This window comes from Entelurus aequoreus, linkage group LG14 (genome assembly GCF_033978785.1).
Source record: "Entelurus aequoreus isolate RoL-2023_Sb linkage group LG14, RoL_Eaeq_v1.1, whole genome shotgun sequence".
Lineage (NCBI taxonomy): Eukaryota > Metazoa > Chordata > Actinopteri > Syngnathiformes > Syngnathidae > Entelurus > Entelurus aequoreus.
This window is the reverse complement of record NC_084744.1, coordinates 40,574,344-40,592,116: the sequence shown is the minus strand read 5'-3', so window position 1 is coordinate 40,592,116 and position 17,773 is coordinate 40,574,344. Positions and strand designations below refer to the sequence as shown.

Sequence of the window (17,773 nt, the reverse complement as noted above, 5' to 3'; positions counted from 1 at the left end):
ATGATGCACACTAACTGACCTACCGCGGCTTGCGAGTTGGTGTCCGGTGCGCCTGTTAAGTTTATATCTTTCTATTTTACCAACCAACCAAAGTTGAGCAATTACCAGTAGTCAGCGTGGAATGTCTCCACCAGTGATTGACGGATGTGTTTCATCTATCAGGTTGCACGTGCACAGATGGCCATGCATGCACGTCCTGTCAATGAGGCTTCTTTTTCCTCTGGTTACATTTCCCAAAAGGCTCATGCAAAAAGGCCTCTTTACCAACATGGTACAAAGCCCAAAAGCAGTGAAGTTGTCACGTGGTGTAAAAGGTAAATAAAAAGAGAATACAATGATTTGCAAATCCTTTTCAACTTATATTCAATTGAATAGACTGCAAAGACAAGATATTTCATGTTCACACTGAGAAACTGTGTTCATTTTTTGCAAATATTAGCTCATTTGGAATTTGATGCCTGCAACATGTTTCAAAAAAGCTGGCAAAAGTGGCAAAAAAAGAGTGAGAAAGTTGAGGAATGCTCATCAAAGACTTACTTGGAACATCCCACAGGTGAACAGGCTAATTGGGAACAGGTGGGTACCATGATTGGGTATAAAAGCAGCTTCCATGAAATGCTCAGTCATTCACAAACAAGGATGGGGCGAGGGTCACCACTTTGTCAACAAATGCCTGAGCAAATTGTTTAAGAACAACATTTCCCAACCGGCTATTGCAAGGAATTTAGGGATTTCAACATCTACGCTCCGTAATATCATCAAAAGGTTCAGAGAATCTGGAGAAATCACTGCATGTAACATTGAATGCCCGAGACCTTGGATCCCTCAGGCGGTACTGCATCAAAAAGTGACATCAGTGTGTAAAGGATATCACCACATGGGCTCAGGAACACTTCAGAAAACCACTGTCAGTAACTACAGTTGGTCGCTACATCTGTAAGTGCAAGGTAAAACTCCACTATGCAAAGCCAAAGCCATTTATCAATTAGGTACATTTAATCAAGAGTAACTTGTTAGTAGCTTACTTAGGGTTGCAAAATTCCGGGAATATTCAAAGTTGGAAACTTTCCATGGGAATTAGCGGGAATTAATGGGAAATTAATGGGAATAAACATTGAATGCAACATGCTATATCTTGCAGCATGATTATTAGCTAAAACAACCTGATTTAATGCAAATTCGGTAGAATTTCAACCCTGCACTGTGCATTCCTCCATCACATGCCCAGATAATTCCCAGCATGCTACACACTACAGCAGGGCTATTGAGGCCATACTAGTAATTGAGCCCAAGGACTTTATCCAGTCAGGTAAGTGTTGATGATATTACTGGGGTAAATATATTTAATCTGATGTGTGGAGACATTTCCCCCCAACCAATGTAGGCGGAAAGGCTGTGTACATTTGCAAATACTGTGCAAAGAGCTACGTCAAAAATGCTTTGTCAGCAAATGCCTGAGCAAATTGTTTAAGAACAACATTTCTCAACCAGCTATTGCAAGGAATTTAGGGATTTCACCATCTACGCTCTGTAATATCATCAAAAGGTTCAGAGAATCTGGAGAAATCACTGCACGTAACATTGAATGCCCGTGACCTTGGATCCCTCAGGCGGTACTGCATTAAAAAGTGACATCAGTGTGTAAAGGATATCACCACATGGGCTCAGGAACACTTCAGAAAACCACTGTCAGTAACTACAGTTGGTCGCTACATCTGTAAGTGCAAGGTAAAACTCCACTATGCAAAGCCAAAGCCATTTATCAACAACACCCAGAAACGCCGCCGGCGGTACTGCATCGACATCAGTGTGTAAATGATATCACCACATGGGCTCAGGAACACTTCAGAAAACCACTGTCAGTAACTACAGTTGGTCGCTACATCTGTAAGTGCGAGTTAAAACTCCACTATGCAAAGCCAAAACCGTTTATCAACAACACCCAGAAACGCCGCCGGCTTTGCTGGGCTTGAGCTCATCTAAGATGGACTGGTGCAAAGTGGGAAAGTGTTCTGTGGTCTGACGAGTCCATATTTCAAATTGTTTTTGGGAACTGTGGACGTCGTGTCCTCCGGACCAAAGAGGAAAAGAACTGTCCGGATTGTTATAGGCGCAAAGTGTAAAAGCCAGCATCTGTGATGGTATGGGGGTGTATTAGTGCCCAAGACATGGGTAACTTACACATCTGTGAAGGCACCATTAATGCTGAAAGGTACATACAGCTTTTGGAGCAACATATGTTGCCATCCAAGCAACGTTACCATGGACGCCCCTGCTTATTTCAGCAAGCCAGGTGTTACAGCAGCGTGGCTTCATAGTAAAAGAGTGCGGGTGCTAGACTGGCCTGCCTGTATTCCAGACATTGAAAATGTGTGGTGCAATATGAAGGCTAAAATATCAGAAGGGAGACTGTTGAACAACTTAAGCTGTACATCAAGCAAGAATGGGAAATAATTCCACTTCAAAAATGTATCTCCTCAGTTCCCAAACCTTTACTGAGTGTTGTTAAAAGGAAAGGCCATGTAACACAGTGGTAAAAATGCCTTTTTTGCAATGTGTTGCTGCCATTAAATTCTAAGTTCATGATTATTTGCAAAAAAAATAAAGTTTCTCAGTGTGAACATTAAATATCTTGTCTTTGCAGTCTATTCAATTGAATCTAAGTTGAAAAGGATTTGCAAATCATTGTATTCTCTTTTTATTTACCATTTACACAACGTGACAACTTCACTGCTTTTGGCTTTTGTACATTCACTTCAGCCTTGTGGGGACGTTACGTAGTTAAATACTTCATATTGACTTGCACTTAAAATTGCTTTCTTCCAAAAATATACTATCTAAAAATAATTAGTAAAACATTGTACTTTTAGTTATATAGAGCTTTAATTATTATTAAAAGTTTTTAGTTGATGTTTGTGTCGTTGCAAATTAAGTTGATCAACTTTACAATGTGGGTTGAAACATTTAAACTTGTGTTATTCTGACAAAGGTTACTATATTACAGTATTTTAGTGTAAAAATGTACAAAAGGCGCCTATTTAAAAAACATGTTGGGTTCCTCTCTTACATTGAGGAAACTATTGGCTGCCTTAAACCTAACAGGTCCTTAACTTATTGAGTAATACAATTCCATTATCAACTCATTATTATTTTATATATTGTAAATTTTTATTATCATATTCATCATATAATGTTGCACTATGCTATATCCTGATATTTGACTGTACTGTTTGTATTTAAACCTTGTGAAGCACTTTGAAAGCTCTCTCTGTGAAAAGTGCTATATAAATGAAATGTTCTTACTTATTTATTATCATTAAACTGTCAGAAAAAAAAGCAACAAAAACTATGTTCAAAATATACAAATATTGAACTGTAAATATGAGACTTTTCCGGCTTTTTTAAAAAAAATTTTAAGTCTAAATCATTGATTTTGATATTAGAAATTATTGACATACAGTATACAATTTTTAAAAAATTAAGAGAAATACAATTATTTTAAAAATTCACTATATATTTATTATATTGTTATATGTTTTTTGTTATTTTATATAATTATTATTATGATATAATTATTACTTTTACAATATATTATTGAACCCAAATGGCTTTCCTTATTTCTAGTGACTATGTGGCACACTCAATGGCTGTATTGACATGGCACAGATACTGTGCTGGTGTTTGATAATGTGTTGATGCATCTATATCATTCAGGCCATCAGTACTTGTTGATATTCTTATATGCTATTTGTTATTATAGCATAGCAAGCTCCACATATGTAAATATGCATGTGAGTTGCTAAGAACTTTTACTTATATAACATTGTCATCACTCATTGTAAATAATATGAATGTTTCATTTCACTAAGAATTCACAGTAATAACTAGATGAAGCAATTCCTGGAGGAATTGCGTGTGAATGTTCCAATGCTGAAGTTGAAGTTCAAAATGACTAATTGTTGAAGTAGATAGCACACAATTCCTGAACAGGCTGAATATTTTGAAGTTGGAACAGTTGGAATCAGATGAAAAATGTGGGAGTTGCGTAACTTTGAAGAATATCCCATTGATTTCAATAGGAATTTCCCCAAAGTTTGGGAATTTCGAGTAATGCGGAATTTTTTTGAAAATGGTAAAAAAAAACTTGAATGGTCTGAATGAGTTGAAATGGTTGTTGTTGGAAGTTTTCAAATCGGTCGAAAAAGGTTGACTAAGTCACATGTTGAATTTAGAAATAGTGTTACGGAATTCCTGGAATTTCGGGAAAACCTGGAATTTTTCCAGTTCAAGAAACATATTTTTTTTGGTCCTAATAAGAGGAATGTTTGGGCAGTGGAACGGTTGAAATGCTTTGAAAAATGTGGAAGGAGTAGTTGCCGGAAAAAAGGGTGGAAATAGGGCTTTGGAAAACCAGGAATTCTGGAAAATACTGGATTTTTTTGGAACTTAGAAAAAAATGTAGTTTGAATTTCCAAGATGGGGGAATGTGTTGAAGGTGGAATGGTTTGAATAAGTCGCAAAATGTGGAAATGGGGAAAGTTTGAAAAATGGCCAATTCATTTTGAATGGGAAAAATGTCCTGGAAAACCTGGAATTCTGGGAAATCTGGGAATTATTGGAATTTGTCAAGGGAAAGCCCGCGATTCCCGAATAGGCAGAACAGTTTAAAGTTGGAACGGTTGGAATCAGATAAAAAAAATGTGGGAGTCGTGGAACTTTGAAGAATATCCCATTGATTTCAATGGGAATTTCCCCAAAATTTGGGAATTACGGGAAATGCGGGAATTTTTTTGAAAATGGTAAAAAAAAAAAAAACTTGAATGGTCTGAATGAGTTGAAATGGTTGTTGTTGGAATTTTTGAAATCGGCCGAGAAATGTTGACATAGTCCCATGTTGAATTTAGAAATAGTGTTACGGAATTCCTGGAATTTCATGAAAACCTGGAATTTTTCCAATTCAAGAAACATATTTTTTTTGGTCCTAATTAAGAGGAATGTTTGGACGGTGGAACGGTTGAACTGCTTTGAAAAATGTGAAAGGAGTAGTTGCCAGAAAAAAGGGTGGAAATAGGGCTTTGGAAAACCAGGAATTTTGGAAAATCCTGGATTTTTTTGGAACTTAGAAAAAAATGTAGTTTGAATTTCCAAGATGGTGGAATTTGCTGAAGGTGGAATGGTTTGAATAGGTCGCAAAATGTGGAAATGGGGAAAGTTTGAAAAATGGCCAATTAATTTTGAATGGGAAAAATGTCCCGGAAAACCTGGAATTCTGGAAAATCTGGGAATTATTGGAATTTGTCAAGGGAAAGCCCGCGATTCCCGAATAGGCTGAACAGTTTGAAGTTGGAACGGCTGGAATCAGATAAAAAATGTGGGAGTCGTGGAACTTTGAAGAATATCCCATTGATTTCAATGGGAATTTCCCAAAAATCTGGGAATTACGGGGAATGTGGGAATTTTTTTGAAAATGGTAAAAAAAAAACTTGAATGGAATTTTTCAAATCGATGTGAAATGTTGACGTAGTCACATGTTGAATTGAGAAATAGTGTTACGGAATTCCTGGAATTTCGGGAAAATCTGGAATTTTTCCTGTTCAAAACATTTTTTTTTTTTGGTCCTAATTAAGAGGAATGTTTGGATGGTGGAACGGTTGAACTGTTTTGAAAAATGTATAAGGAGTAGTCGCCAGAAAAAAGGGTGGAAATAGGGCTTTGGAAAAGCAGGAATTCTGGAAAATCCTGGAATTTTTTTTAACTTTGAAAAAAACGTAGTTTGAATTTCCAAGATGGTGGAATGTGTTGAAGGTGGAATGGTTTGAATAGGTCGCAAAATGTGGAAATGGTGGAAGTTTGAAAAAGGGCCAATTCATTTTGACTGGGAGAAATGTCCCGGAAAACCTGGAATCCTGGGAAATCTGGGAATTGTTGGAATTTTTCAAGGGAAAGCCCGAGGTTACCGAATAGGTTGGAATCAGATAAAAAAATGTGGGAGTCGTGGAACTTTAAAGAATGTCCCATTGATTTCAATGGGAATTTCCCCAAAATTTGAGAATTTCCGGAAATGTGGGAATTTTTTTTAAATGGTAAAAAAAAGACTTTAATGGTCTGAATGAGTTGAAATGGTTGTTGTTGGAATTTTTCAAATCGGTCGAGAAATGTTGACGTAGTCACATGTTGAATTGAGAAATAGTGTTACGGAATTCATGGAATTTCGGGAAAACCTGGAATTTTTCCAGTTCAAAAAAACTTTTTTTTTGTTGTCCTAATTAAGAGGAATGTTTGGGCAGTGGAACGGTTGAACTGCTTTGAAAAATGTAGAAGGAGTAGTCGCCAGAAAAAAAGGGTGGAAATAAGGCTTTGGAAAAGCAGGAATTCTGGAAAATCCTGGAATTTTTTTGAAGTTGGAAAAAAGGAAGTTGGAATTTCCATAATGTTGGAATGTGTTGAAGGTGTAATGGTATGAATAGGTTGAAAAATGTGGTAATGGTGAAAGTTTGAAAAATGGCCAATTCATTTTGACTGGGAGAAATGTCCCGGAAAACCCGGAATTCTGGGAAATCTGGGAATTGTTGTAATTTGTCAAGGGAAAGCCCGCCATTCCCGAATAGGCTGAACAGTTTGGAGTTGGAACGGTTGGAATCGGGTGAAAAATGTGGAAGGTAGAGCGCGCCAAAATCTGGAGAAGAAGAATAGATTAATTTTGGTGTAGAAAAGTGAAGTGAAGTGAATTATATTTATATAGCGCTTTTCTCTAGTGACTCAAAGCGCTTTACATAGTGAAAACCCAATATCTAAGTTACATTTAAACCAGTGTGGGTGGCACTGGGAGCAGGTGGGTAAAGTGTCTTGCCCAAGGACACAACGGCAGTGACTAGGATGGCGGAAGCGGGGATCGAACCTGCAACCCTCAGGTTGATGGCACGGCCACTCTACCAACCGAGCTATACCGCCATGTTTTGGAGCATTCACACAATCATAGGTGGCAATCCCGTGGGTGCTTCGGAGCCCAAGCACCCACGGACAATGCAAGCACCCACGTGGGATTGATGGCAACTTTCAATCTTTAAAATAATTTTTGAAAAATCAATCTTGTTGTTGTTAATTTTGTGGCGAGTTTGGTCCTTTTTTTTACAAAATAATAAAGCCCCAAATCATATGGGATATTAACTTGGCTGAACGTCTTTTTTTTTTTTTAACACACACACCGAGCACCCACTGGCAGAAATGTAGATCGGCGCCTATGCACACTATAATGAACAATTAAGTAATTCACTAATTGCTCCACTTACTCTGAGTTTCTACGCTTGTTTACCATTTTTTACATGCTTTGTCAGCATACTACGAACACCATCATGTAGCTGTGGAGAAACAGTCTGGAGTGAACATCCACTCTTTTTGTGTTTGCTGTGATGTCATCTCCACGCTCATGTGACTCGCAGCTAATTATCCTGACAAGTCAAGTGAAAGCTCAGCGAGCTCAGACCGAGCTAACGAACCTCCAGCTGTGAGGCGTCACGCTCACATCGCCCAAGCAAAAAGTGAAAAGTTTGTTGGCAATTGGGAAGTCGTTTGTTTGACCTGTGGGTGTTTTAGTATGTTCTCATGCTGCAGGGGCGTCCTAACTTCTTCCACCTAAAGTCAAAGTATGTAAGGGACATTTACTTGGGTGTTTTTTTTTGGAAAAAAACATTTTTAGTGCATGTGCCTCACAATACGAAGGTCCTGAGTAGTCCTGAGTTCAATCCCGGGCTTGGGATCTTTCTGTGTGGAGTTTGCATGTTTTCCCCGTAACTGTGTGGGTTCCCTCCCACCTCCAAAGACATGCACCTGGGAATAGGCCCCTCCCACCTCCAAAGACATGCACCTGGGAATAGGCCCCTCCCACCTCCAAAGACATGCACCTGGGAATAGGCACCTCCCACCTCCAAAGACATGCACCTGGGGATAGGTTGATTGGCAACACTAAATGGTCCCTAGTGTGTGAGTGTGAATGTTGTCTGTCTATCTGTGTTGGCCCTGTGATGAGGTGGCGACTTGTCCAGGGTGTACCCCGCCTTCCGCCCGAATGCAGCTGAGATAGGCTCCAGTGACCCCCCCCCCGCGACCCCAAAAGGGACAAGCGGTAGAAAATGGATGGTTGGATTATATATATATTTAAAGACAAACCCCTGTGTCAGCTTTATGGTATAGATGACAAAGTGTATTATTATTATTGTTTATTAGTGTCAACTAGAGATTTTATCGGCCGATAAATGCGTTAAAATGTAATATCGGAAATTATCGGTATCGTTTTTTATTATTATTATTATTTTTATTTTTTTTATTTTTTATTAAATCAACATAAAAAACACAAGATACACTTACAATTAGTGCACCAAGCCAAAAAAACTCCCTCCCCCATTTACACTCATTCACACAAAAGGATTGTTTCTTTCTGTTATTAATATTCTGGTTCCTACATTATATATCAATACAGTCTGCAAGGGATACAGTCCGTAAGCACACATGATTGTGCGTGCTGCTGGTCCACTAATAGTACTAACCTTTAACAGTTAATTTTACTCATTTTCATTCATTACTAGTTTCTATGTCACTGTTTTTATATTGTTTTACTTTCTTTTTTATTCAAGAAAATGTTTTTAATTTATTTATCTTATTTTATTTTGTTAATTTTTTTAAAAAGTACTTATCTTTACCATACCTGGTTGTCCAAATTAGGCATTATAATGTGTTAATTCCACGACTGTATATATCGGTTAATATCGGTATTGGTTGATATCGGTATCGATAATTAAACAGTTGGACAATATCGGAATATCGGATATTGGCAAAAAGCCATTATCGGACAGCCCTAGTGTCAACATTTCAGCTTTGTCTTCTATTTTATGTTTTTTTTGTTTCGACAATATAAACCCTGTCCTAATGTGACACAAAAATAACCTAACCTTGGAATAAGTCAAATATTATCATTGATAACATACTTTAGTGGTCTACTGACCTGAATATAAAACGGATACATTTAGCACTAACTGTTTGCACATAAACACATTATGATGGGACTGTCTGAGTATGGAGCTTACAACTCGGTACAGTCGACGGCTTCCTAACTCTGCTTCTCAACACATCCAAGATGCAACCGGGTCAGCCAGAGAATAAGAAGATGCAGCAGGAGGGATCAGTGTCGACAACTTTGTCACCATATAACGCCAGCATTCCCTTTAAAATGTTATTTTTCAAAAAAGCATCTTGCGACATTTCTGGTCTTTTTTTGACACTTTTGGAGCCTTACAAGAAAATCGCTCTTTTCACCGAGCAGCGTGCGACGCAACAGCACTTTCAGGTTTGCTTGTTTGCCACAGTGGTTGAAAAACACTACTGCAGTGGTTCTTAACCTGGGTTCGATTGAACCCTAGGGGTTCGGTGAGTCGGGCTCAGGGGTTCGGAGGTCAAAAACACACCCGACTCATCGTGTAAATAAAAACTTCTCCCTATCGGCGTATTACGGATACGGCAACAGCAGACTGGTTTGCAGGTGTGTAATTTGTCTTGAGTTTATGCACTGTGTTGGTTTTGTTCTTTGCATTTTATGCACCAGTAAAAAAAACATGGTAACACTTTAGTATGGGGAACATATTCACCATTAATTAGTTGCTTATTAACATGCAAATTAGTAACATATTGGCTCTTAACTAGTCATTATTAAGTACTTATTAATGCCTTATTCGGCATGGCCTTATTATAACCCTAACCCTCTAACCCTAACCCGTACCCTAACCTTAACCCTAACCCGTACCCTAACCCTAACCAAATAACTGTAAATTAAGTCTGTTACTTAGAATATGTTCCCCATAATAAAGTGTTACCAAAAACATATAACTTTGTCTTGAATTTGAAAAAAAAACATTTTATTTTTAACTAAAGAAGGGTTCGGTGAATGCGCATATGAAACTGGTGGGGTTCGCTACCTCCAACAAGGTTAAGAACCACTGCACTATTGTAAAGAACAATGTAACTTTTATAGTCATTTTTATGAATTTGATGGGTAGTTTGCTGTAGTGTTAAGTATTTTTATTTAGACAAAAACATGTTTGGAAAGTATGATAATATACTGTAATATTTGTTGCAATATTGGAGACTATTAAAGTTTAAAAGGTATGCAATTTCAAGCAGTGCATGTATTTTTTCCGTCAAAATGAAAAAGCTTAATTACATTTAGTGAGAAAATAGAAGTACTTTATTGACACGTATCATTTCCAGGTGTTTGCGGGCCAGAATGATGTGGCGGCCCAGATCTGGCCTTGAGTTTGACACCCGTGTGCTTACAAAGCCAGCAGGTCTGATGTTGCACACCACAGTCAAAACAGCACAGAGATAAAATTCCAATGGTTGTAATCTTTGTGAAATCACAGTGGATGTCGTTATCAGGCCTTTCTCATACTGTCATGCTGGTGCTGCAGGGTCAGCATGCCCAGGTTCTACAGGCTGGGACAGGGTCGGCATGCCAGGGTTCTACAGGCTGGGACAGGGTCAGCATGCCTAGGTTCTACAGGCTGGGACAGGGTCAGCATGCCCAGGTTCTACAGGCTGGGACACGCTCCCTAAAGTAGGAACCCTTGAGGTTCTGCTGGAGGAAGATGATCACAACCTGGATGAGGCTTGATTTGGACACTTGTCCATTCTCCCTCAGGCCTGGCTGGCGGAAACCCTTCTTGCCAGCGGACATTTTACTAGGTTTCTCTCATATACATGCAGGTGAAACTCAAAACACTTTGAAAATGGTGTAAAAGTCCATTTATTTCAGCAATTCAACTTCAAATGTGAAACTAATATGTGATTAAAACTCATTACATGCACAGTCAAATATGACAAGCTTTTATTTTTTTAAAAACCAAACATTTTCTGAAATTTTCAATTTGAGGTTTTCATTAGCTGTGAATATCAAAGAAAGTCTTGAAATATCCTGAGTTACATGTTATGTCATATATTTGTTTCACCTTGTAAATGTCATTGCTGGTGTAAACAAACCTATGCACAATAATAACATTGTTTGAGTTTTACCTGTATCCTTAATGCTGAAGCCCCCGGGGGCCCCCACTCAATCAGCCCCCCCCCCCCTGATTTTGAGGGCATAATGCAATGATTGCTGTTCATAACTGTCAATCACAGACTAGCTCAGCTTGGTGTAGCAACTGTGTACTCTCTTGTGTATTTCCTACTGCTCTGAGCAGGGCGCCGGTGTGAGAGGCCAACGTGCTGACTACTGAGCCAAAAGCACAGGCAATCTCCCAGACCAGTGGTGTCAAAGTCATTTTCACTGAGGGCCACATCGCAGTTATGTTTGGCCCCAGAGGGCCGCTTCTAACAGTGAATATTATTATTACACAATTTTTTTAATGCATTTTATTATATTTTTTTCTAACTAAAATGTAAAAAAAAAATATGGTAAGTTGCAATAATTTCACCTCAAAATTAGGTGTATATTACTGTAAATGGAAAAAAAGTACTGCTGTTTTTATGGTAAAAAAGGCAGCTCAGTGGCCAGAATTTTACTGTGAAATTTACATTTGTTTTTTTTACTGTAAATAAAAAAAACAGCATTTTTACAGTCAAGTTTCGGCACCTGAGCTGTTAGTTTGTTGTTGTTTTTACCGCAAATCAACGACTGTAGATTTTTCGGTGTATTACTGTAAATGCTAAAACGGCACCACAGTTTATTACAGTAAAAAAAGTACTGTTTTTTTCATTTAGAGAACAATGCTGTAAAAACCACAGTACATTTCATAATTTGACCATGAAATCTATTGCTACTTTTACACTGCACAATTTGATGAATAACTTGCTTGGAAATCACTATTATTAGTATTTATTTATATGTAAAAAACGGTTTGAATGTTTGATAATATATTTTTGCATAATTAAACAATATTTAAGTTAACATAATTTGCGATTAAATGGAGTACATATTGTTTTTTCTCCCAAAATAGAAAGAAAGAATACATTAAGTAAGAAAAGGTACAGTACTTTGTTACATATTATTTCTGGGATTTCGAGGGCCAGATAAAATGAAGTGGGGGGGCCACATCTGGCCCCCGGGCCTTGAGTTTGACACCTGTGTCCCAGATGGTCAGCACTATTCTTGAAGTTGACTGGCTTATATTACACTCGCAGTTATGTTTGACCCCAGAGGGTCGCTTTTAACAGTGAATACTATTATGACACAATTTTTTAAATGCATTTTATTAGATTTTTCTAAAACTAGAATGTAATAATATCACCTAAAATTAGGTGTACATTACTGTAAATTAGAAAAAACAGTACTGCTGTTTTTTATGGTAAAAAACAAAAAAAAAGGCAGCTCAGTTCCCAGAAATTTACTGTAAAATTAAATTAAATTAAATAAAAAAAACTGCATTTTTACAGTAAAATGTTGTCAGTTTGATTGTTTTTTTGTTTTTTTACCGCAAATCAACAACTGTAGATTTTTTGGTGTATTACTGTAAATTCCATCATTATTTTTAGTATGCATTTATATTTAAAAAACGGTTTGAATGTTTGATAATATATTTTTGTATCAGTAGACAATATTTAAATGAACAAAATTTGCAATTACATGGAATACATATGTTTTTTTTTTTCCCAAAATAGAAAGAAAGATTGCATTTAGTAAGAAAAGTTACAGTACTCTATTGATACATATTATTTCTGGGATTTCGAGGTCCAGATAAAATGAAGTGGGGGGGCCACGTCTGGCCCCCGGGCCTTGAGTTTGACACCTGTGTCCCAGATGGTCAGCACTATTCTTGAAGTTGACTGGCTTATGTTACTCTCGCAGTTATGTTTGGCCCCAGAGGGTCGCTTTTAACAGTGAATACTATTATTACACCATTTTTTTTTAATGCATTTCATTAGATTTTTTAAAAACTCAAATGTAAGAAAAAATATGATAAGTTGCAATAATATCACCTCGTCAAGTCAAGTCAACTTTATTTATATAGCACGTTTCAAACAACTTTTAAATTGAACCAAAGTGCTTTACAGGTTAAAAAAAGCATAGAGCAAAAAAAAATCAAAAAAAAAAAATCAAAGAACATAAACAATGAATGTGCTGAACATGACACACCTTAAAATTAAGTGTACATGACTGTAAATTGAAAAAACAGTACTGCTGTTTTTTATGGTAAAAAAAAGAAAGGCAGCTCAGTTGCCAGAATTTTACTGTAAAATGTAAAAATGTTTTACTGTAAATTAAAAAAACTTCATTTTTACAGTAAAATTTTGGCACCTGAGCTGCCAGTTTGATTGTTTTTTTGTTTGTTTTTTTACCGCAAATCAACAACTGTAGATTTTTGGGTGTATTACTGTCAATGTCATCATTATTTTTAGTATGTATTTCTATTTAAAACGCGGTTTGAATGTTTGATAATATATTTTTGCATCATTAGACAATATTTAACTTAACATCATTTGCAATTACATGGAGTACATATGTTTTTTTCTCCCCAAATAGAAAGAAAGAATACATTTAGTAAGAAAAGTTACTTCTGAGATTTCGAGGGCTAGATAAAATGAAGTGGGGGGCGGGCCACGTCTGGCCCCCGGGCCTTGAGTTTGACACCTGTGTCCCAGATGGTCAGCACTATTCTTGAAGTTGACTGGCTTATGTTACACTCGCAGTTATGTTTGGCCCCAGAGGGCCGTTTCTAACAGTGAATACTATTATTACAGCATTTTTTAAATGCATTTTATTAGATTTTTTTAAAACTCAAATATAAAAAAAATATATAAGTTGCAAAAATATCACCTTAAAATTAGGTGTACATTACTGTAAATGGAAAAAAACAGTACTGCTGTTTTTATGGTAAAAACATTTTTTTTACTGTAAAATGTACTTTTTTTTACTGTAAATTAAAAAAAAAACTGCATTTTTACAGTAAAATTTTGGCACCTGAGCTGCCAGTTTGATTTTTTTTTAATTTTTTTTTTTACCGCAAATCAACAACTGTAGATTTTTGGCGTATTTTTGGCGTATAACTGCTTCAAATGACAAATAGAAAAAGTACAGTTTGACCTTTACAACACATTTATTATGCAAAAATACCCACTAGAAAGTACTTTAGGCAACTCCAGTCCCTTCTAACGCACACATTTCTATTTGCCCATTGAACTAAGAAGGAAAGTGATGAGACAGTGAAGGAGACTCACATTCGTCTGTCCGGGTTGAGTTGCCGGTGCAAAGCCAGAGAGAAGCCAAAGAGGCTCCCAGGCTGCCCGTCCCTCCTGATCACATGTCTGGTGTCCAGGTTGAAGCCCAGAGAATAAGGTGCGTTCAAAAGGTGCAAAAGTCCCAGAAAAAGTGCAGCAGATTGTCCTCCCTGCAGTAGCATCTTCCGCTCGGAGGCTCCTGAGTCGTGTGCGCGCAGCTCAGCCAACACTGCGGCGGGTGGAGGCTCTTGCTCCACAGCGACACCTCTGGCCAGACAGCATACTCACTTTGGTTTAGGGCCACCACCACCAGGGGAGGACCACGTGATCACAGCCTGGGCTTTTTGTACAGACTTGAATATTTTGTTGTTCTTTCATTGGAAAAGATGACGTCATTAAACTCATCCGGCCCTCAAAGTTCAATAGTGGGATTGTTTGAATGAAATGAGGAATGTGCAACACGGCCTACACCCCCCTTGCAAACATGCAACATGGTTCCTTCCACCTGGTGGCAGCAACCCCAGCAGGGTACACTTCACTGTTGTCCAATCCGTCCATTTCTTACCGCTTGTCCCTGGAAAGGTAAACATAGAATAAATACATATTGTATGTAGCTGCACAGGACAAAGTTGTTGAAGTTTCACTTTTGCATTTCATAGCAAACTTTGTTCACCAAGTACCACCTCAGAAGAAACTCTGCAAGTACGACCATAATGGCCAACATTAGAATACAGTAAACTGTAACTTTACCTTAACTTAACTTAACTTCAATTTAACTTAACTTAACTTAACTTTAACTTTACAGTAACGTAGTTCGCCTAAGTATTCATTTAAAACTCTCCAAATACGACCATAATGACTAAGATTAGAATACAGTAAGCTGTAACTTTACCTTAACTTAACTTTAACTTAACTTAACTTTAACTTTACAGTAACGTAGTTCGCCTAAGTATTAATTTAAAGCTCTCCAAGTACGACCATAATGACCAATATTAGAAAACAGTAAACTGTAACTTCACCTTAACTTAACTTAACTTCACTTTAACTTAACTTAACTTAACATTAACTTTACAGTAACGTAGTTCACCTAAGTATTCATTTAAAACTCTCCAAATACGACCATAATGACTAAGATTAGAATACAGTAAGCTGTAACTTTAACTTAACTTAACGTAACTTTAACTTATCTTAACTTAACTTTAACTTTACAGTAACGTAGTTCGCCTAAGTATTCATTTAAAACTCTCCAAGTACGACCATAATGACCAATATTATAATATAGTAATGTAGCTGTAACTTTAACTTAAACTTAAATTAACTTTAACTTTAACTTTAACTTTACAGTAACGTAGTTCGCCTAAATATTTATTTAAAGCTCTCCAAGTAAAGTACAACCATAATGACCAACATTAGAATACATAACGTAGCTGTAACTTTAACTTAACTTAACTTAACTTTGACCTTAACTTAACTTAACTCAACATTAACTTTACAGTAACGTAGTTCGTCTAAGTATTCATTTATAGCTCTCCAAGTACGACCATAATGACCGACATTAGAATACAGTAACGTAGCTGTAACTTTAACTTAACTTAACTTAACTTTGATTTAACTTAACTTTAACTTTACAGTAACGTAGTTCACCTAAGTATTCATTTAAAGCTCTCCAAGTACGACCATAATGACCAATATTAGAATACAGTAACGTAGCTGTAATTTTAACTTTAACTTAACTTTAACATTAACTTAACTTAACTCAACATTAACTTTACAGTAACGTAGTTCGCTTTAAGTATTCATTTATAGCTCTCCAAGTACGACCATAATGACCAACATTAGAATACAGTAACGTAGCTGTAACTTTGACTTGAACTTAACTTATCTTAACTTAACTTTAACTTTACAGTAACGTAGTTCGCCTAAGTATTTATTTAAAGCTCTCCAAGTACGACCATAATGACCAACATTAGAATACAGTAATGTAGCTGTAACTTTAACTTTAACTTAACTTAACTTAACTTACCTTAACTCAACATTAACTTTACAGTAACGTAGTTCGCCTAAGTTTCATTTAAAGCTCTCCAAGTACGACCATAATGACCAACATTAGAATACAGTAACGTACCTGTAACTTTAACTTTAACTTAACTTTAACCTTAACTTAACTTAACTCAAAATTAACTTTACAGTAACTTAGTTCGCTTTAAGTATTCATTTATAGCTCTCCAAGTATGACCATAATGACCAACATTAGAATACAGTAACGTAGCTGTAACTTTGACTTGAACTTAACTTATCTTAACTTAACTTTAACTTTACAGTAACGTAGTTCGCCTAAGTATTCATTTATAGCTCTCCAAGTATGACCATAATGACCAACATTAGAATACAGTAACGTAGCTGTAACTTTGACTTGAACTTAACTTATCTTAACTTAACTTTAACTTTACAGTAACGTAGTTCGCCTAAGTATTTATTTAAAGCTCTCCAAGTACGACCATAATGACAAACATTAGAATACAGTAATGTAGCTGTAACTTTAACTTTAACTTAACTTAACTTAACTTAACTTAACTCAACATTAACTTTACAGTAACGTAGTTCGCCTAAGTTTCATTTAAAGCTCTCCAAGTACGACCATAATGACCAACATTAGAATACAGTAACGTAGCTGTAACTTTAACTTAACTTAACTTTAACTTTATAGTAACGTAGTTCGCCTAAGTATTAATTTAAAGCTCTCCAAGTACGACCATAATGACCAACATTAGAATACAGTAACGTAGCTGTAACTTTAACTTTAACTTAACTTTAACTTTAACTTTATAGTAACATAGTTCGCCTAAGTATTCATTTAAAGCTCTCCAAGTACGACCATAACGACCAACATTAGAATACAGTAACGTAGCTGTAACTTTAACTTTTAGTTAAACTTAACTTAACGTAACTTAACTTTAAGTTTAACTTAACTTAACTTAACTTAACTTAACTCAACTCAACATTAACTTTACAGTAACATAGTTCGCCTAAGTATTCATTTAAAGCTCTCCAAGTACGACCATAACGACCAACATTAGAATACAGTAACGTAGCTGTAACTTTAACTTTTAGTTAAACTTAACTTAACTTAACTTAACTTTAAGTTTAACTTAACTTAACTTTAACTTTACAGTAACATAGTTCGCCCAAGTATTCATTTAAAGCTCTCCAAGTACGACCATAATGACCAACATTAGAATACAGTAATGTAGCTGTAATTTTAACTTAACTTAACTTAACTTAACTTAACTTAACTTAACTTAAGTTAAGTTAAGTTAAGTTAACTCAACTCAACATTAACTTTACAGTAACATAGTTCGCCCAAGTATTCATTTAAAGCTCTCCAAGTACGACCATAATGACCAACATTAGAATACAGTAATGTAGCTGTAACTTTAACTTGAACTTAAATTAACTTAACATTAACTTTACAGTAACTTAGTTCGCCTAAGTATTCATTTAAAACTCTCCAAGTACGACCATAATGACCAACATTAGAATGCAGTAATGTAGCTGTAACTTTAACTTTAAC

The 17,773-nt window shown here is 36.3% G+C and overlaps 1 protein-coding gene across 2 annotated transcripts in view; it reads right to left on the bottom strand.

Annotated features, from left to right (window-relative positions):
* The window catches only part of itga6a (integrin, alpha 6a), a 95,624-nt gene extending 81,200 nt beyond the window's left edge, over positions 1 to 14,424 (bottom strand). For both annotated transcript variants that reach the window (XM_062069897.1, XM_062069899.1), the window contains exon 1: positions 14,203 to 14,424. In XM_062069897.1, the coding sequence (XP_061925881.1) occupies positions 14,203 to 14,384 (182 nt within the window). In that variant the 5' untranslated portion in view covers positions 14,385 to 14,424. The remainder of the gene's footprint in view (positions 1 to 14,202) is intronic.
* Between the last annotated feature and the right edge of the window lie 3,349 nt (positions 14,425 to 17,773).